This window comes from Seriola lalandi, unplaced genomic scaffold, assembly GCF_002814215.2.
Source record: "Seriola lalandi dorsalis isolate HSWRI2012SDOR001 ecotype SW California unplaced genomic scaffold, Sedor1 jcf7180002054561, whole genome shotgun sequence".
NCBI classification, from domain to species: Eukaryota; Metazoa; Chordata; class Actinopteri; order Carangiformes; family Carangidae; genus Seriola; species Seriola lalandi.
Genome location: NW_019525114.1, coordinates 1466378 through 1488360, shown reverse-complemented (window position 1 = coordinate 1488360; position 21983 = coordinate 1466378). Strand labels below are relative to the sequence as shown.

General features: G+C 41.4%; 1 protein-coding gene across 5 annotated transcripts in view; it reads right to left on the bottom strand.

Moving 5' to 3' along the window:
* Positions 1-3360, bottom strand: part of nav1b (neuron navigator 1b) — a 52770-nt gene extending 49410 nt beyond the window's left edge. For all 5 annotated transcript variants that reach the window (XM_023416166.2, XM_087176589.1, XM_087176590.1 and 2 more), the window contains exons 1-2: positions 2552-3360; positions 2268-2356 (exon numbers count right to left, since the gene is read on the bottom strand). In XM_023416166.2, the coding sequence (XP_023271934.2) occupies positions 2268-2356; positions 2552-3336 (874 nt within the window). In that variant the 5' untranslated portion in view covers positions 3337-3360. The remainder of the gene's footprint in view (positions 1-2267; positions 2357-2551) is intronic.
* Positions 3361-21983: the final 18623 nt, after the last annotated feature.

Sequence of the window (21983 nt, the reverse complement as noted above, 5' to 3'; positions counted from 1 at the left end):
GGGGGCCCCCCCCCCCCCCCCCTCAAAGTCATTAAGATAATTAAGAAGCCAGTTAGAGGGTTTTATAATAGCCTAGTGCAATTACATGAGGTCATTTCTAAATTCAGTGCAAGTTGGGTGATTAGGAACATAAATACATCAGACATGTTTGCCAAAATAACTTATGTTGTAAAGTAATTCAGGCAAGAAATCTCAGCTTTGAACATAAGGCTGCTGTTTAATTAGTTCTAACAGCAGCTAAAAAGAGAAATGGACCAACTAATTAAGTGATAGATTATTTATCAATTTGAACAGGAAAAGGCTAATTTATAAAAGGTAGTATTTTAGTGCTGCTGACAGACTCATTGCAGTCCAGTATAATGTCAGTCAATGTCTGGCAGTTCTGGTCACACCGCACTCTCATTTGTTTTTAAATATACTACTTGTATGCTGGCAGCTCTGGGTATGTCCGTCTGAAACACCTCATCAACAACAACAATGAAAAGAGGTCAACATGGGGCGTCGTATAGCTCAGTTGGTTGAGCATCCGCCCCATATACAGAGGCTAAGGTCCTCGCGGCAGTTGGCCCCGGTTCGAGTGCCGCATCCGACAAGCCCTTTGCTGCATGTCATTCCCCCTCCATTTCCTGTCTCTCTCCACTGCTCTATCAATAAAGGCACAAAAAGCCCCAAAAAATAACTTTATAAGAAAAGAGGTCAACATTAATGTGCTTGATGAGTTTCAGTTGTTTGGAGTTTGAGGTTCGGAAACAACTTGTTCTTTCTCCAACAGCGAGGAACAGCAAATTTAAACATCAAACAACGATCAAAATGATGAAGCGTCCGGATAAACATCTTGACGTGACCTTACACAACAAACATGTTTAAGTATTAATTGGGTTTTGTGGTCACAGCTATTACCACTGAGTCTATAGTGTCTGCTCACTTACTTCAATCAATATCTATTATCTACTGTAGACCTTTAATTATGTAATGTCTCTCTAATTGGATTTAATTGATTGAGATGCGTTGGTTGTACGAGCTAATGGTGAATTACCTTCTCTTAGTAAGAAATTCCAAGTTCCTTAAAGTAATGAAAAACTGTTTGTGTGCACACATCATGTTTGTATTACAGTCTCCGAGCAACAAGATGTATGAGGAACAGGATCGTTGAAGGCATCAGAGCAAATACAGCTTTCAACTTTTTAATGATTTGCACAGCACTGACACAAATGACGTAAATCTAATCACGATGGCGCACCAGAGACACAAAAACATTTAAGAAGCGGTGCCGTGTGATTTGAGGGAAGTGCTCTGTGCCAAGAATCTGTGTTTTCCCACATGCACAGAAAGAAAGAAGCGAAGTTCCTCAGGAAATCCTGATGCACATAACAGGTGGTGCATACAGTATGAAGCGCTTGTTGTGAACTGGCAGCAGCCATGGTGAGAACAACTGCCACGCTGAAAGACGTCCAGTGTCAACATTCAGGCATATTACAGCTTGGGTGTTACAGGATGCAATATAATATAATAGGAAAAGCAGTGTTTTGCATAACCAACTGGTCGAACTCTGTGAACTGTGTGATTCCAAGTAACTTGTTCTGGCACGATGACACAACAGAAGGTGGACAAGGACTAGAGAGGGTAAAATAAATTGTAAGTCGACAAAGTGATTAAACTTTATGGACTGCATGCTCTTTAATTTTAAGATCCTGGACGATCACCTTCAGGTTTCACCCTGTTTCATAACTGAGTGTCAGCTCGTTGCAAGGTTTATAGCAGTAGTTCTCAGCTTTTATGGCTTGTGACCCCTTTAAAATGAAGCCATGTATATGCATGACCCTCATCACAGGTCGCATATGTCTGAGCTTTGAGCACTTCCTTTAATTTTTGGGGGGATTTTATGACTATGCTGGATAGCTGACATTAGAGAGATGACAAGTAACTAGGGGAGTTTAAGTCCTTGGTATTTTTCCATAACTAACATCAGTTAAAGAAATCCTGTAAGAGAAATCTATAGTGTGCCCTTTAACCCCCTGACCCGTGAGCACTTCAAACATTTTTGCCTCTCATATTGATTCCTTTGAATCATTTCTAGCAGCTAAAAATAATCATTTTCAGTATTTCACAAAAAATGGGCAAAGACCACAGAAAAGTCTCAACTATAACACGTTTTTTCTTTCCTATATCAATCATTTTGTAACCTCTTAGGTTGGGAACCAGTGGTGTACAGCATCTGGTGTGACTGTGAAAAAATTATCAGTGGTAGGAAATTCAAAGGGACTCACCTAGTTCATCACAGCAGACCTCCATGGAGTCAGAGGAGCAGTCACTCAGATCATCCAGGGAGGCATCTGTGTCCTCATGGACCTGAAACCTACAGGAAAAGAGACAAACACAAACATTTTAATGGTCAAAGAAACAGATAGAAAACAGACGAAACGTTGATTAAGTAAATATTCCTCAAAGCAGATGAGCTGAGGATGCATCACATCTACTGTGTCCTAAAAAATAAACTCTCTGTGCAGCACAGCTTATCTTCCCATCTAAAAAGGTGAAACACTGCCCTCACCTGAATCGGAAGGGAGCAACAGCGGCCATGTTGACTCTCCCCGGCTCACTCCCTCTGCGTGGCATGTTGACTGCCTGATATGAAGACTTTGATTTGTCACTGAACACTTCTCCCTCAGAAGCTCCCAGCTGCCGGTTGGAAATGTTTCTCATCTCTTTCTGGAAGTTCCCCATTCCACATAGAGACACCGCTGGTATCTCATTCCCATTTGCACCTTTAGTAAAAAGGTGACGTCCTCTTCCCTGGCCTTGCTGGACGTTAGCCGAGAGCTGGCACAAGGAATCGTCCTCATCTGCATTGTCCACACCCCTCAGACGATATTTCCCAAAGGTCCAGTTCTTGTTGGCGTTTCGTCTTAACTGGAGGTCCCGCAAAGCCTTCTGGGTCAGCGTGCTGGTGCGGAGGTCCAGGGTATCTTTAGAGCGCGGGACTTCCCTCTTCGGTATCTGAGGGCTGCTGTATGCCGAGCACGTTCCATCAGTGCGCGCTGTCGCTGCGGGACTTCTATGAGAATGCAAGCTGCTCTTTTGCTGCAGCAGGTGATTCTTTAAAGCTGCACCTCTCAGCAGCTCCGCAGAACCTGAGGATACCGAAGATGAAGAGTAGGAAGGTCGTCTTTTGGCGGCATGCTGATAGTGCACTGTAGGATTGGGGAGGCCGGTGTATTGCTGTTTGTGATCCATCTTTGAGAGCGGCAACATGCTTCGAGGTAAAGGAAGACTAGAGCCGACACCTGCGTCACTGTGGCTCTGAGATATGACTTTGATATTCACTCCACCGCTCATGGTTGGTGAGTGTCACAAGGCTGAGGTCTGGAAAAGAAAGCAGCAACATCAAAGATGGAGCAACTGTTTCAAATACACATTTCTCATTCTGCAAATATAGTATATACATATATAAGTATAACCATAACAGCAGGAAGATCCAGAGGAAAGTGTAACAACATAAAAGTAAATTTAGCACAAAAAAAAAAAAAAAAAAACTACAGCTGTAATATTAGTCAAGATTTTATGTTGCAAATGTGACAACATCCTGCCGAGTTATTGACGGATGTGTGAGATGTGTTTACTGTTTCAAGGTTTTGGTTTTACTGAAAGAAAATCATCAGAACAGAAGAAGCAGAGAGTATTTGCACACTGGATAAAACTCTTCATCAGGCAGATGACTAACATGACAAATGACAATATGTACTGTAAGTGCTGAGGACTTCATGGCCAAGACAGCAATAAACCAATCAAGCAAAACAATTTAGATAAACACTTCCAACAGGACAGGAAAATAAATGGTTGCCAAAACAGCTATTGTAGAAATCACAAATAAATATGTGAAAAAATAAAATAGGGAATACAAGTAATAAAACAATATTGCATACGTTTCAATATCAATCAATTCCATCATTAAGGATATGAGGTGTGTGCATGTACACTTACTGTAACATTCACAGCATTATTCAAACAACTTTAGTTCTTCAGAAGCTTTCAAACTGCTACTCAAGAAGTTATATAATGGACTATTTCTTGGTCACAAACAGTAACTTCCTCTAGTCTCCCCCGGTTTGTATGAAGCTACGCTAGCCTTGCTTGCTGGTGGTAGCTTCATATTTAGCCCACATCCATCCTCTCATTTAACTTTCGTCAAGAAAGCAAAAAAGTTTTGCTATGTAGTAATAGCAAAACTTACAAATAGCTCTTTTAAATATAAGTGGACTGGCATAAAAAAAAAAAAAAAGCTTGATTAAAAAACAGAAAAGGTTTTGAAACTTCACGTACTGTGGTACACAGGTTTAAATATAAAGCACTCGTTGGGAGACTGTGTGCATATATCCATGCTGTACACAAATATGATGGATTATAAGCTCTAATTTAAGATTCATAATGTACAAAATACTGTAAAACAGCTGTGCACGCCAGGGTGTCTGCCTCACAGAGAGAAGGTTTCTAACCACATGACCTACTGACTGAACATGAGCATGAGCGAGTGGGAAAGAAGAAAGAGGAGAGGATGGTTTGAGGGAAGACCATTATACCACTGTGTATCAATTACAACATCAAAGTAGCCTTTAAGTCTGAGAACCAGACCAGTCACCGGTTCAAATTCCTCAACTGGTAGAAACATTGAGATCAAGAACGTGAGTGAAACTTTAGTGTTTAATGTTATTTCAGTAACCTCTGGTTCCACTCTTAAGTGAGGCAGTGAAGCAGCTGATCCAAGGCAATAGGAAACTAAAACTTTCCCACAGTTTAATGAGGATTAAAAGAAACAAAAATGTTTCCCAAGAGCAAGGAATTTAAATCTTGATGTGTTTAAAGTAAGATTAGAAATCAAACAGCATTGCACAAAATCAATCAATGCCTCAGTAGCATCTAAAAAACATAACATATGTTCCAACAGCTTTGCCTAATGTATTCCTGGTCATTTACCCACAACCTCCAGTGTGAAACATGCTGTGAAAGCCAGTGGCAGACTGACACCACTTGGCACGTGCAGCAGGAGAATGGCTCCTTTCAGGCCATGCCAGCACCGGCTGTCCCCACCACGGCCCTGCAGACAGCACCCCGTCGCCACAGATATAACGGTGGGGGCTTCAACAGTCCCACAGCTACACCACCACAACTCCATCCCTTCATCCCATCTCATATGATAAGCACAACAAGCTGACCGTGATGTTATCTACTCACGTTTTCAGAGGTGGTTCAGGGCGATGCTTTAAGATCAGGCGAAACCACCAATTAAAAAAATATCAATATCCTATAAAACAAACAGATTCTTCGCTCTTTATCCCGTTTTCCTTACACTCTATAGTCTAAGAAGTCCTCAGTTTAACATCGTAATTTTGTACCTTTTAAACTTTGCCACTTCTGAACTATATAATGTAATTCCGTGTTTCTTTCAGACATGCAACTTCTTGGGAAAACATGATGTATATTTTACATGTCAGTCACATGTTTGAGTAAGTGTCCATGTCAAACCAAAAGCAGAAATAAGTAGTCGGTTAAAAATCATTTAGTCAACAAAAAATGTATCTGCAGCTAATCTGATAATTCATGAATCATCCGAGTCTGTTTTGACTGTAATCTGAAGATCTTTGGGTTTCCACCTGCTGATGGGACATCTGAAGACCTCACTCTGGGAAGCTCTGGTGGCCATTTTTCACAGTTTTCTGACTCTCTGTACAAATAACAGTGAGTGAAGAAAATAATCTGCAGGATAAGGTTCATTTCAATGAGAGCGAGCGATTAACTGTGTTTAATCTCTCTCTCTCTCTCCTTGTTCCACATTCTGAGGAACACTAACAAAGTTATCGCTTACTTATCGTCTTTTAGGAGAAAATCAGTTCATTTAACCATGAAACACTGAATGAGCTCATTTGAAGTTGTTGTGGGAATTCCCGTCATGTGAGACATGTAAGAAAATAAAAAAATCAGTATATCTCTGACTGCCAAAAGAACTTTACTTCAGCAGTTACATATTTCTTGTTTGCAAAAATGAATATTACAGCATGAGCCCTCGATATAACAATAATGTTTTTGCTCCTTCTGTCTACTCTGTTCATGTGACCTTTATTTTGTCTGTTTGTGCTGAAAGTTGAAACCTTCCTCTGTTATTTTTCCTGTTTCTCCCATTTTCTTTTTCCTCAATGTTTTTTTTTTCCCCCCACATCCAAACCGAGAATCTAAGTATAGAAAGTTGTAAACCCTCCTGGAACAAACTTGTGATTTTAGGATTTTAAATAAACAATCTTGACTTGACTATTTATTTTTAGTGGCAGTCTTAATAACAGTTGTAAAAATGTTTGTGGTTAGCGGAACTGAAATTTACAATAATTGAATTTATGTCCCTGCGTGTTCCTCGGTATCTATCCGCCACATGCATCATCTGTGAAGAGCAACTTAGATTTAAAAGGCCACTTAACTTAAACAACCTGAAACACATGGAAAATACTGCTTCATAGAGACACACAACACACACACAACACACACAAGGATGCAGATTCATAGATTTAAATAAACACAACACAATGGATCTAAGTGAACAGGAAAAAAACGATAAAAGAGGAAAGAAAAAAGCATTACTGACTTTCCCACTTACATTGGTAACAACCTCAAATAAGTAATAACAAATCAAAAACACATGTTTCTGTGATTTTAAACTGACATTGTGAAATGAGTTAAGATGTTTTTTCTTTTGTCTTACCTTAAGGAATAAATGTCCGACATTAGTCAATCGTCAACACAGAAGGGAAATGAGCAGACAACAGTGTGGTGCGGTGCAGACTAACTTGCTCCCCCACAGAGATGCTCCACTTAACAGTATGATGCAGTTTACAGTAATACAATTTAGACCCACGTGCTGCTTTAAAGTGAGTCAGGGGAAAATCGATGCTGGATGACACCAAGTCTCCACATCTCCTGCAGCTCCACACTCCTGTTTTTGTTTTGTTTTGTTTTTTTCTTTCCTAAGGTCTCTCTCTCTCTCTCCCTCTCTCTCTCACATACACACACATATTTCACCTATTATGAACAGACTTATTAGTGACTCATGTTTCAGGCTTTCTCTGGTGACATCAGGCTTTGTCGTCCCCCTGGGGCTCATGTCTCTGTCGCAGTTTTGATGTGACTTTCAGCTCCTTTTTAACATACCAGCCTTTCAACATGCCATCATCAAAGCATCCAGTCAGCTAAAACTGCTCCAGCACTCCGAACCTATAATCAGCCAGAGTCAGGCCCAACTAAAGATACTCGTACAGACCAATGGCATGTCAGCGCAGGATCACTTTACGCTGGAGAAGTCTCCACACTGCAGAGCCAAACGGTCTGATAATTCACTCATAAGACATCAGAAAAATCTGTTTCATAAATGCTGTAAAACCATTTCGGAAGAAAAAAAAAAAACATGTCCGTCTTGTGTGGAACTCATCATCATTAAGTCGTTCAAGGGCTTATGATGCCCTCTGTAAATGTTTTGTTGTGTGCCAAATGTAAACTTATGAGGTGTCACCTTTATGAAAAATGGTAAAAGTTAAATTTCACTTGCAGATGTCTCACGAAGCTGCTGCAGTACAGACAGACAGAGTCTCTCTCTCTGCTCCAGTTTTTCTCCATTTGTGTTGAGCGCCAATAGATAATAGAGTTGAACGAGTGCATCATTATCTACATGATTCAATTTTCTCAAGACTGTCGTACTATCTAGTTTTTCAAGAGGCCTGATCTAATTTTTATATATAGCACCAAGTCCCAGATTCCTGATTCTCATTGCTTCCTCCTGTGTGTGTGTGTGTGTGTCGTTGCTTTGTTGGAGAAGATTTCTGTCGAGGGCCGATATTAACTGAGGTCACCTTTACACTGCACCAAAGACACACACATGTGTACAGAGTAACACTCGAGTGGACAGAATTAAAGCGTAGCTCTTCTTACATTTGGCTGAAGGCACACTTATTGTTAGGTGATACCAGTCCAGACTTTGTGTTGCCATCGTCTGTCACAGCTAAAAGCTGCACTTTGTGTTTCACTTTCCCCTCCAGCACCACTGTTTCTCAGCTATTTGGGAAGCTTGACTTCGAAGACACTGTTTCTTTGGAACACCTGACTAATTTTTGTTTTATAATCTGTTATTTCATAAAAGAATGTGTGGACTTTGTTATTTCAATTGATCCGGTTAGTAACCATCAGGATTTGTAGACAAAGCTGCAAATTAACAAACTACAGCAGAAGAGTATGAGATGAATCAGTTAGTTTGCTCAGTAAAACATGAAAACGATAATCAGCATATTTGTTTTTGAGAGTTTCAAAAAAATACATTTGACCATATTAACTGCTGTTTGTTTGATGGAGTGTGGATCAGTCTCCTACAGACATTCATGCTCCGCAGAGGATGAATCCTAACGACCTCGATGATCCCCTGACTTTGATAGAAGTAGTGTTGTGCATTAACATCTGTTGTTTTTGTACCTGATGACTGTAATGTTTTTATCCCCCTGTCAGTGTGGCTACAGACCACCTTATGGCCAAACTAAAGAGAATCACTGTGTCGCACAAACTGAGCTGCAGCCTTGTGTTTTCCTGAGACACAAACACCCAAATCTGTTTTTTAATAAGATATTCTAGAGCTGCAGTATCTCAGACAATAAGGTTTGTACAGCAACATGTTTTAAGGGTGTGCTACCTCGTATAGAATTAAATTTTTCCTAATCATATCGTCTCTCCAACATCGATAACAGTCAAGCGTTCTCTGCTCAATCCATCACATTTTAATGAAATTACAGCACTCTGCAGCAGCACTGCTCTGCTGTGTGTGTGTGTGTGTGTGTGTGTGTGTGTGTGTGTGTGCGTGTGTGTGTGTGTACTTATGAAGGCATGTGCATTCTTTAAGTTAACATTGCTTATCTGTCTTGGCATCCCCTACAAATATGTACACTCATGCATCTGTGTATTTGTGTAATGTTTGCTGAACAACAGTCACTAAGAGATTAACATAAAACCATTAAGTAAAAGACATACTGTGTTTTTCACTAAAGCCTACTGTACTTTTTGTTGCACCCAAGATTAGGGTGGGCATTTAGCAGGGTGAGTTAATCTGTGGGCCCATTACAGGGATTTATCCCCTATAAGTCATTTTAAGTGATTAACCATGGTCAGTAAAGCTGTGACAGGAGACACCCTGAGTAATGCTTCAGCTCCAGGCACCTGTGTCCTGCTGTGATTCAACAGGCCTTTTGTACAGTGGCTGTTTTGACTCGTCACAGTAGGAAAAGCACAGGTGTTACTAACAACAATGACAGTGTCTCCGTTATATACATTACACGTGTCCCAGTGAGCCGTGACGCTGTGACTGTGAGGCAGTAAGAACAATACCAGGTCTCTGAAGCAGCTAAACAGAATTCAGCCATCATTAACTTGAAAGTCCCACATTGTATAAAGTGAGATTTGCATGTTTCTTTTGATTATAGATCAGGTCTAGGTTCTATATTAATACTGTGAAAGTGTCAAAGGTCTCAGTCCACAGAGAAATGCACACAGCCTGTATTCAGACACTGTGCCTTAAAATGAGCCGTCAGGACTTCTGTAACTTTGTGATGTCACAACAAAGTAGTAACTGCTCTCAGCCGTGCCCCAAGCCCCGCCCCCACCTGGACCCACCATCCAAACCTTGCAAGATTTGGTTTCGCTGAGTGATTACCTGAAATCTGCTATATTTTTATTCGATCACTCAGAAAACAGCCAATCAGAGGAGATTATCAGAACCTCTCCTCTGATTGGCCTTTCTGACCTGATGTTACTAGAGCTCCAGAGAGAAGCCTGAGAGAGGAGACGTAAAACTAGATGGTATTGGGTACTAAACAGCACAAATATACAGTATCTTGTTATGGATACCAACACTTCAAATAAAACCGGAAAAGTGTAAAATATGGGACCTTTAATTATTTACATAATTTTGACTATATAACATTTTCTGTAGACATAATGAGAGATGTTGTCGATTAAAATATTTGTTTCTGGCCAAAATATCCATCTGCAGTGACTACAACATTATTATACTTTTTGACGGTTATGTTGAGGCTCTCACAGCTGAGCTGAGGGTTAGGTTAAGGTTTAGGAAAGATCATGTTCTGGTTTAAGATACAACTTGTTTGATTACATTTAACCAAACCCACAATCTTTACCAAACCTTAACCAGATTGCATTTGTCGGCCTAAACACAGAGTGTGTCACAGTCCTTCACTTTGTACGCTCGCCTTCCACTGCAGCAAATCCACCGCGGTTGATTAATATAGCACTTCAATCATCCAAAAAAAATGATCCAGCCAGCCATTACATTTGTCAGCACAACATGATGGGGAAAACTATTTGGTAATATATAAACACACTTCCTGTGTGACAGGGTTGCCTGTGTTGTGATCTGACTAGATGCAGTTGTAATTGGGCTTGCACATTTAATTTGGTTCCAGTCTTTCCGTGCAGTGTTTTATAATGGAGGTAGGCCACCACCCTCTGAAATCATTAAACACTTTGATGAAATAAATGGAAAAAACACTTGAGTTCCTATTTCCCATTGCAAATGGCATATACTGTATTTAATACATGTGCTGACTGCCATGATTACTTATAATACTTATGATATCCATCCATCCATTAGGTGAACAAACTACACCTGCTGACACTGAGCCAGTCTGTCGCAGGGCTGACACAAAGAGACAGACAAACTATTCACATGCACACTCACACCTATACAGGCAATCACCAATTAACATTAACCTGTAATCCACGCTTTAAGCAATCCAAGATAATTCAGTACAGATGAGTAAATCCTCCTCTGTTGATCGAAGAAGTGAGTTCGCTGGACGAGAAGCAGGACTGTGACAGGTAAGAGTTTCTTAGTGTTAAAATGATAATAAATATAATAATACTGGATTAGTTATGTCACATACAACGATGTGGCCCTGGTGAGGTGCGACATGCTTTAAACTTCTGAGCCAGAAGAGAAACACGACATTTTTATCTTGTTTGTCATTGGGTGTGGATTCACCATTTTAGAAGCAATTTTCCACCCTCTGGACTCGGACCCCTGCTGGTTTTCATTCCAATATGCTTTCAGGGACCATTATTTTACACCTGATCACCACAGACAAAGTCAAGTGCAATGTACCAGCTGCAGCCCAGGGAGCAGGTTGGAAAACCGCAGCCTACACAAACAAGCAGCTCCAGGTCCGAGGCACAGACAACGAGCTCTCTGTGTTCCTTTTTAGCAGCAACATTAAATGAATAAACAGGCAACTGTACATGGCTATTTACAGCCATTCAATGTGATTGTTTCTGAGAACTTTTGTCTGTTTGCTTCAGGCTAATACACTAAAACACTTCAATCATGCAGTGACCTGATTTTCTTTTTAAAGAAACACGAGCATAGGAGTGCCGGATCGCTCGTCTGTTCGCAGTCCAATTAAAGTGAACTATCTAAACTTGCGGTGTCTGCAGGTTTACAGCCAAACAGGGTCAGTGAGGCCTCTTCACATCTACTATCCCAGGTTACGTTGCTGCTCTGACATCACGAATCTATTTGAACCTAAAACAAAAGTGGACATCTTCCCCTGACTGATCAGAAGCGGTACAGGATGCTGTGTTGTAAAATCCCACATGTGCGCTGAAACAACCTGCCGCTGCAGTTATGCTGCTGTTATGCAACTGACACAGTTCTCCGAAGTGAACTGAAGCTCGTGTGGGAATAGGAAGGCATTTTACACAGCACACTGCGGCGATGTGATGAGTCAAAAAAGCGTGGGCAGCTGTCTGTGATGGACCATCAGTCTTTGTGTGGACTGCGAACTGGGTCATTAGAACAGGTAGGAGAAGGAAAAGTACATTTGAAACACACTTGAAAACCCTCCAAACTGCGGCAACAACACCTAAAATAGTACAAGTGATTCAGTTCATGCATAAGCAAATAAAACACGCTTTTTCACTTTCATCCTGGAGGCTTAGAAGAAACGACTGCAGTGAGTAGAAATGTGTAAAGCATTCTGTTCTTTGTCGAGATCCTAATCGCAAAAATATGAATGATGACATATGGGAGAAGGTAAAATAACCGAAACTCCGTGATTTAATCATTAAGGCGAATTATTCGGTGAACCATGATTACTTTACCGTAAATTCACAGGTTGTGTAAGTGAAGGGCCTGAAAATGTTCAAAAGTGCTGCATGTGTATTGAGTTTTATATTGTGCTGTGAACATTAATTGTGCCACGTAAACGGTACGTACCTTCACATAAACGTAAGATTCTTGTATTTTAAACTGCTGTAAAGTGTATATTTTATCCTGAGGCCATTCTTAATGTTCATACTGCAATTTTTATTATTCTAAAGCGACATTATTAAAACAGGGTGTGTACACTTTTCCAATCACTCATTTTTTTGTATCTTGGAAGAGTATAAAACTGGAGGTTGGCACTTGAGGCACACTACGCATCTGTGTACAAACACACAAAAACATGGTGTCAGAGCCAGAATGACAGAAGTCCTTATTTCAGTTGCCACAGTCAAAGTCACAACTTATACGACCTATTGAGCATCTGCTCTTCTTATTCCTGCAAGCTGTCGCCACTGTCGGCTGGTCTCCAGAGCCGGCAGTGAGGTGGGTGACAGAACAGACACAGAGCGTCTCCTTTTTTCCCTTGTACAAAAATGGAAAATAGCCTTGTATGCCAGGGCGCTATTGAAGGGATCTACAACAGTGTGCTATGACATGTCTGCAGTTTTTCATTTGTATTAGACTTTACAGCAGTGGATTGTAATATACACACACACACACACACACACACACACACACACACACACACACACACACACACACACAGACACACACACCTTTAGCCAGAAGGGGAGGAACTAATTAGTGAAAATCGGTTGGAGTGAAAACCTGCGTACATATGGCTCACAGTGGCACCACTGAGCTCGGTCTTTAACACTGGAGAACCAAAACTGACCAACTGAAATGTTGACCCGGTCCATCTGTCAGTTGTCCTCCACATCAGACTAAATACAGACACAGCTGAGCTGTTGTTTAAGAAACACATTAATCCTGGAAGAGTCACGTTCAATCAGTATTTCTTTAAAGTTCAGTCACATGGAAAAACCTCACTGACGCATTGTCCAAAAATCTGACCATGTTTAAATCGAGACTTTAAAATAAAAACTGCCCCTTCCTGTAATTAAACGTTCGTCCGTTTGAACTGCCACTGTGTATGAAGTGGGTTAAATAAATAAACCAAAGTTAACTTGTGAATTACCCCGGAGCAAGAGATTCTAGGATGTGGTTTTTTTTTTTTAAATTTTGGTCTGTATTTTTCTCTTTTGGCCATCATTCCTATCAGCTCTGTTATCCATTCAATCACTAATGTCAGCGGAGGCCTGTGGACATGCAGAGACACCTGCACATGAGGATCCATCAGTGCTGAAAGAAGAAGGGAGGTCAGTTCAAGCAGGAAAAACTATAGTGCTGGAAAATCAAAATCTGGGCAAAATCTGATGGAACTATTACATTTTACCTTTTTAGGTAATAGTTATTTTGCTGCTCTTATTCTTTACTTACTATAATATGGTTGAATGGACTCCAGTTAGTAAAGCTGTCACAAATGTAACCCTGTAAATGTAAGAGCCACATTTATATTTAGGTACTTGTTTCTGCTGTGATCACATTACAGTAACAGTTTACATATGTTTTGAATAGTGTATTATATGTGGACTATGTTAAGGTTATATATATATTTTTGCTGTTATCATGTCTGCTAAAATATATTTATATATTTTTACCATTTCAAACCGTCGACGGTGCTGAAAGGCAGTTTTTAAGTGTGTGGTGGTACAAAAGAAAAGTTCAGGAAAAATGTGGCACTAATAGGATGTGGACAAATTTTTGGATCTAAACAATCTTTTAACAGTGTGATAATGTGTGAGAGTATATTAAAACATGTCATAGTGTATAAATAGGAATAAACCACCAGGTCGGTAATGGACCAGGCCAGGATGTAACTCTGGATAAGAATCACCTGCTGTGATCTTAATCTTCAAATAAACCCTCACTCAGCATTTTCCCTGCCTCCTGGAGGTTTGAGCGAGTGCACTGGGTTTACACTAAAAAAAAGTTGGATTTAATTCAACAGAGCACAAGTCAAGACTAAGACACAGTTCAGACTAAATGGCCTGGAAACTTGGAACTTTGTAAAACAGCCATTAAAGCCAGTAAAATGTTGGTATCATGGCTTAAACTACAAAAAGACCAGATTTACTGGAGTTTTCACCGGCAACTAAACGTTTCACATTAAGCGCAACAAAAGGAAATAGGTGCGTCAGTTTAATGTTGGAGGTTTCGTGTGAGCGCTACTTTCCACATCTGGGTTTCAGAGTTTACATTCATCTCCTGGAAACTGGTGAGACTGTTTAACTTAAAACACAGTGAGCTGTCTCAGCCACATGTCCGACAGCAGAACTCACACCATCTGCTGGGCGAGATCTATACAAAAAAAAAAAAAAAATCTCTGAAACAACATATTGTCAATCAGTGGGGCTCAACAGCTTCTCTAAAAGGATTCAAATACAGTCGCTGTGTCCTAGTTCATCTACACTGCATTATCACCAACAGCTTCCTGTGCTCCTCCATCAGTGTCAGCTCAAGCGTCTCTTCACTGGCGGGAAAGCTCCACTGAAGGTTCAGTTCTCCGGGGAGACGCAGTGGTTGCGACATGTCACTCAACAACTGACAAGATGTTCACAGTGACAGAATCTGTCACCTGCAGACTGAAGAAACACACTTCATTAGGTTTCTGAAGTTCAAGTCAAATGATTTATGTAAATTTTTTCTGACTCTACTCCAAGCAAATACTATTTTTTATATATAAATCAAAGAAGACACACAACACCTTACGCCACATTTCATTCGTGTCTAAACTGGACAACTGGACCAGAGACAAGCCACAGTGTAAAGACCATCCCCCGACATTCTCACCCAACACTGTTCATGTTTGACATCCTTGCCTCTGGCAGCCTCACAGACTCTGCATCAAAGATAGAAGAAGTCAGACATCTTCTCCTCTTGTCGCATCTTGTATCAGATCTCTGACGAAGCTTTAATCTGAACACTCTGATATTGTATAACAGCTCTATATGGAACAAATAAAATATGTATCAGGTTTTCCAGGGGCTGGCACGTGTGTCATTTTGGGTTAGCTAAGGTGGAACATGTCTGCCACTGGAGAGTGTCTGTGGACAAGACTTTCCAAACCACACACACACACACACACACACACACACACACACACACACAGTTGGATTCAGGACACACTGAGACGTGGCATTTACGGGGGAACAAAAATCCCCCTTTGAACATGACGCTCTCCAGTATTTGAAACATCCTATCATAATATCACTGTGCATGCATGAGCTGCAATATTATAATCACGGTAATTATTTTTGATGATATGTGTAATTTGAAATCAGCTATGGGTTTACTGTGCAGTAGCTCAATGTGACCACAATGCTTGCAGTGCACTGATGAAAACGACGCAACAGAGAAGCTGCTGTAGCTACGAATGCAGCGGCTCTGAAAGTGTCTTGGACATGAAGCCGGCTGTTGGGAAGAGACTAAATTATGCCCTTTGCAGCATTTTTCACCACCGTAATAGACGCTGTCTTACCACAGGACACTATTTCTGTGTTGTTATACCATAATCCAGAGTGACACTGAAATTAGTAAAGTTCAAAAGTGCAGCAAGTTGCGCGCACATGATAGATCTGTTTTATTGGCAGTGACATCACCCACCATTAGTGGTATTCCCAGGGCCATGCATGGACTCCCTATGTAGAATTGAATTACTTCATGGTCTGTGTTGTGTGCATTAGTGCATGCTCAGGGTGGTATGGAGCCTCATTTATTTTTATTTTTTGGTACTGACCAGAACGTGTCAGTAACACCTGTTCAGGTTCCGACTCTTCTTTACGTATTAATCCTGTGAAATGTCCAGTGAATATCTCAACATCTGTTACACGGATTGGCAGACATGCACGGTTCCCAGAGGATGATCCTCTCACTCGTCCTTTAGTATTTCAAGTACTGCATAAACTGATGACATTCCCACCGGCCTCAGCTGTACTGCTAATGTGAACATTGTCATTGTGACTATGTCGCATGTTGATGTTAGCATTTAGCACGATCCACTGTGGTGTTTAAGTACGGCCACATACAGCCATTAGCAAGGCAGTGGGATCTTAGTCTTGTCTGAGCTGACGATGTTTTTGTGTGGCTGCATGTGTTTAGACAAAATTTAACATTTGAAAACATTTTGTGAAATCCGCAGTAAAGTTGTAAGGGGGAACTATGTTAGCAGACACTTGTTTAGTCATGCAAGCAGCAGCATTAGCACTGATCTGGAGCCATGTGTCTAGCTATGAATGTTCATCTCTCCTTTTAGCTCGCTTTTTTGGTCTCCACCAACTCCTAAGAGAAACGTTTGGCTCTTTAACTGCTAAATGCTCATGAACTGTGTCCGTGAGGTAGTTGCTACGTAAGGCGGGTAGCATACATTCAGTTTATCACAGGTTTTTATCTAAAGGAAGAATGAACTAAAACAGTAAAGTCGTGTGCTATAAAACTAAAACATTAAGCTGAAAGACACTAAAATGCTCTGTAGAGCTGGTTGATATAAAAATAATGATTAGTGCAGCTTTAAATTGGGGAAGAAATGTTTTACAGAAAAATGGGTTTGAAGTTAGTTATCAAAAGAAAAGTATTTTTTTGTATCAGCGCTGAAACTCAGGTATCATATTTGAATTAGTATCGAAATATTTCAAACGATATCCAAACATTTTTAAGAACAAACGTCACTGAAACTTCATATTTCAAAGGATTTCATTGCTCCGAGCGCTGATAGAAAAACTTGTGTTGATTCGGTCTTTGATCAGGACATCAAACACCAGTGCATGAACGACCGCACTACTGCGCGTCAGTCTCAATGTACATGAGTAGTGTGAGTGTGAGCCTGATGCAGTGGTAGCCTGTAGCAAACACTGGTATGAGTCAGCAGCACATCCCAGACAATTAGTGGGCACATGACTCCCCGTCCCAGGCAGGATAATAAAAGTCTAGCGCGGGACCGTTAAGTCTTTGCAGGAATTAGTTCAGCAGCCTGACTGTGTGCTGTTTCCTTCAGGCCTTTTCTGTGCAGACGTTCACATGATAGAAATATCTCACTCAACCACAAGACACTGTTGTTGTTGTTGTTGTTGTACAGGACAGTGTCTGCCAGCTGCTCACATGCTCAACAATTACTACAGTGTAACGCGCTTGTAGTGCTACAGTTGTTTATCTGAGCTGTTTCAAAAAACAAGGTCACCGGGGAGAATGGAAAGTTAAGATCAATAAAATGATTTCAAATCCAGTTCAATTGGCAAACAAACTGCAGTAGGGAACTCAAACTTACCTAGAAGAAACTTACAGGCGCAAGGGAAGCTGAGACAATTTAGAGATGAGTGCCAAGCTGAGTGATGAGCTTTATCTTCAGGTGTCCATCACTCCATCCCTGTTATGATCTAACTCTGCAGAGCGGCTGCTCCGAGCCCTGTGCTACTCTACTGTCCGATGGGACAGCAAACAGCCGCCTCCAGCTCAAACAGCACTGAGGACCGAAGCATCCCTGCCTCCGTCCGACGCCTGGATCAAAGTGAGAATGCTCCGTTCCTGCTTGCATAACAATACTCTAGACAGATCCTCTGCTGCAGTTGGTGCCTGTGGATCCGACTACTTAGCCGACAGGCGCTCGCTCTGACTTGCAAATGGACCTGGCGCCGTTCCAGTCTGAGTCTCTCTGAACAAAAGTGCTGAGCTAAAACCAGGCCGTACACCTGGTGAAATACTCATAACCTGCCTCTTTCCTCGTCTCTATCTCTCTTTATCTGTCACAGCCCGGCGTGGCAGGTCGCGTATGCATCTTTTCCGCCTGGCGCTCAATGTCCTGAGTCACAGCCAGAGCCAGTGGACTGGACTGATTTGAATTGTCACTGCATGTTTGTAGTTGGCTGCCTACAGGGCACAGGCTCCCTCAGCACGACCCTCAGTGGGAAATCTGGGCCAAAGGAACTCGAGAGGTGTCAGCTCAGGAGAAAAAGAATGACAGCAGCGATGATATGGTGACAGCATGGGCTCACGCACACTTTTTCTCACATAATCCCCAACATTTACAAACTGTGACCAAGACAACCCCCCTTTGTGATGTGGGGCCAAATATTGGAAAAATGACTCACACAATCATCTTACAAGGCAGAATATGTGCAGGCCAAGGACATGTGCCGGATCCTGACCAAATTTAGTGTTCGCCCGGAGCAATGAAACAACAGGAATACTGGTGTGAAGACACAAGGCAACGGGTGGCGGGATGGTGGGTTATGTTATATTCCCTCCCTCTTGCACATTTGAGAAAAACTGCCTCCTCATGAAGTCAAAGCTCACTGCAGGAAGACTAAAGTTCATGAGGAGAGATTATAGACTTGAGGCAGTTTGGAAATTAGAGCCCTTCATCCTCTGTGTTGAGGCGCAGACAGGAGATAAGTGAGGATTACAGTCAAAGATGGGGGGGTGGGGGGGGCTGTACTGCTGCACATAGAAATGCTCAGAAATGTGTAATTAATCTGCATACACACAGAGAGACACTGTACACATACACCGGCTGACCTTGAGAGGTACAAATTGCTATCTACATTATTAGATCGCTTGCACGAGGCTGAACGTAATCGCAGCTTAATTAAAAGGTGCCCAGATAAAGAAGCAGGTACAAACAGCCTGAGTGACATGAACTGATAGCAAAGTCCTTCATCCCTCACCTTACTCTCACAGCTTATTAATTGTGCACTTCACACTCCATTGCGTTCACATTCTGCTTCAATAATAAACCGTGTCACCTCTTTTTTTTTTCTTTTTTTCCCTTTGCCTCAGTTCGGCTGACGGGCGAGTGGTCCACGCCAAAAGACAGCAAGAGAGAGGAATCAGGGTGTGTCTCTCAACCTCACTCGAATATAATCTTTGCCTATATGTGACCTCTGCTGACTAATTTATGAAACTGCATCTCTTCGCCTCTCATTATGGCCACAGTGCGTGCCGCAGAGCAGGAGTCAGCAGAGAGCACATTAGACTGCTGCTTGTTGAATCAGACTGAGGGTCGTCCAGCTCAGACATCCAGCCAAACCCCCGCCGACCTACACACAATTATTCCATTTCCCCGGCTCAAATGTACCGAATCATGTTTACTGAATGAATGAGGGCTTTATTTTTGTATCCTTAACCATAGTAATGACATTATATGAAAAATTACCAACACTTTTGGCTGCTCGTGTTTGAACAGCTTGCTTTTGATTCCCCATACAGGCTTGGAAAGGACTCCACTGTTTATTGCTAAAAAGTTAATTTTAGACGGATTAGTCTCTTGATTACTTACGTCCCTGAATACTGTGGAGAAAAAGGCATTTAGTTAAATTAAACTAAATTAAAGTTTAATTTGGGTCACCGTTGACTAAATAATACAATAATGAAATCAGTAAAACAGTAATGTTGCATCTAAAGGTGCAAGATAATCTACGGATCTTTCTGTAGGTTATTTTCTCAATTCATCGGTTCATCCTTTAGTCTGTAAAAAACACACATTAAATGTCTTGTTTTTTCAGACCATGAGTCTAAAACCCAAATATATATGATTTCATATCAGAGTAGATCAAGAAAAACAAACCAATATTCACATCGCAGAAGCTGGAAGCTGTAAATTCTTGGCAATTTTGCCTTGAACGATTAAGCAGTTATTAAAAATAGCTGCCAAGTAATTAATAGTTAATAGACTGATCTTTCAGCTCCACAGTAAAGTTAAAACACATTTACAAAAACATGCACATGGAAACAGCAAGAATGAGGCTGCATGAGATTTATTTTTTTGCACAACAACAACAACATGCACCAAGGCATGGACAACCGCCACAGTGGATTTAACACTAAACACCAGCGCGCACAAAAGCCAAACACACTAAACACACCGGCGGCTAGTTGCTATGCAAACACATTCTCAGTCGTCTCACCTCCTCCAGCTCTTCTTCCTCACCTGACAACTTGGCAAAGCTTCTGTGGAAAACGCTGCCAAAAGGAGACCATTACCATGGGAGGAGTCCTGGCTTCAAGTCAGGTCAAATGCAAAAAGAGACTGTGCTGAATTCCTCCATGAGACTCCAGTGAGCGATCACCACTCCTCCGTACAGTGATGGATGGACTACAGCCCAGCCCAGTCCCTGCCTCTTATCTTGCTTTGCCTCTTATCCTCTCCTCTGCCTCTGGATTAAATCCATTGAGTCTCTGTCAATCCACTCCCCTCTTCCTCTCTTCTCCCTCCCTGTCATGAGCGTAATCACATGTACACATACTACACACCCATCCAAGGCGGATGTCCACAGAGCAGAAACAGAGGGCTAGTGTTGGCCAATCGCCGGCTATAAATAGGCTTCCTGAGTTCATCATTGTCTCTTCCTATGATGGTGAAGAGCCTAGAGGGCTTGGAGAGAGGGAGGAAGGCAGACCAAGCAGCATCACTCTCTTCTGGCTTTTAATTCCCCTCCTTGTATCGACTACCGGCTCCGTATCAGTTTCACCTTTCCTGATCCTCCTCTTCTGTAGGGAGATAAGTGAGCCATGCTGGGAGTGCTAACGTCTGGGTTTTTCACTGAATGGTGAAACACAATAAGGAATACATGAGATTGCGTCTCATTTTGGTGAACGGCAGGATGACTTTATAGCTACACTGACCGTCCGTCCGTCTACAGTAACGGAAAGGTCACATGTGTGATGTGCTCTAATAAAGTGTGAGAGACAGGGAGCCCGGACCTGCGTTATTGTTGAATGTCACAGGGCACAAGATCACCAGAAAAATGCCAACCGTGCCCTTAATGTTAGCAGTGGTATAAGTAGCTGTCGTAGTAAAGTGCCACCAGAAATACTGTCACAGTGGAAAAAGAACTTAACTTCTATAACAACATCACGCTGAAGAACTAAATTGTGAAAATGAACCAATAAAATACAATGCACATACATTCGCACATATTCACATTCACATAACATTCTCATTTTATAATCATCCAACTACAAGCTGTAGCCCATAAAAATCATATAGAGAGCAATAAAACCTCCTAAATCGCATAAACACAAAGTCTTTCCAATTTAGGGAGTTAAAACTACCTGTTTCCATATAGAAGGTAGAGCCTTATGAGGCCTCACAGGCCTCTGTGTGCACAGATAACTTTGCCTTTTTGTTCAATTCTGCTAAAAAAAAAAAAAAAAAAAGTGCTCAGACATTATATTGACAGCTGTATTGAAAAACATTAAATAAAAATCATTCAAAATCACTAGTCCAGGTGTCCATGCAAAATGTCCCAATTAAAGGTCATGTACGTATGCTTGGTTAAAAATATCAGAAATATAATAGTGTGTAGTGTATGTGAAGCATATTCTGGTGCAGTAAATGAAAACGTATTATCTATCAACTATTCAAATGTTGACTTTAGTATTGTCACAATCTGTTACCTGATTACCACTAGGTCAGGCACATGCAAAATGTGTGTCAGGTAAACAGTTTCCGGTTGACCTGCTGCTCTCTGAGTCACACACCTCACTTAAAGCAATTCACAGAGCAAGACAGGACATCCCAGTCTTTCAGTAGAAACACCTTGTAAGGCAGCGGCCACAGAGGTTCTCCTTAGACTGGAAAGATTTATCGGCAGGAAACTCGAGATATCACTGCAGCTCATACTTTCTCCTTTATTTATGGTTGCTGGAGACAGAGGAGCATCAGCAGGGAGCGAATGCACCATACACACAAAGTTAGGGAGTCATTTCATGAGGACATGCAGTACCTATCCCCCCC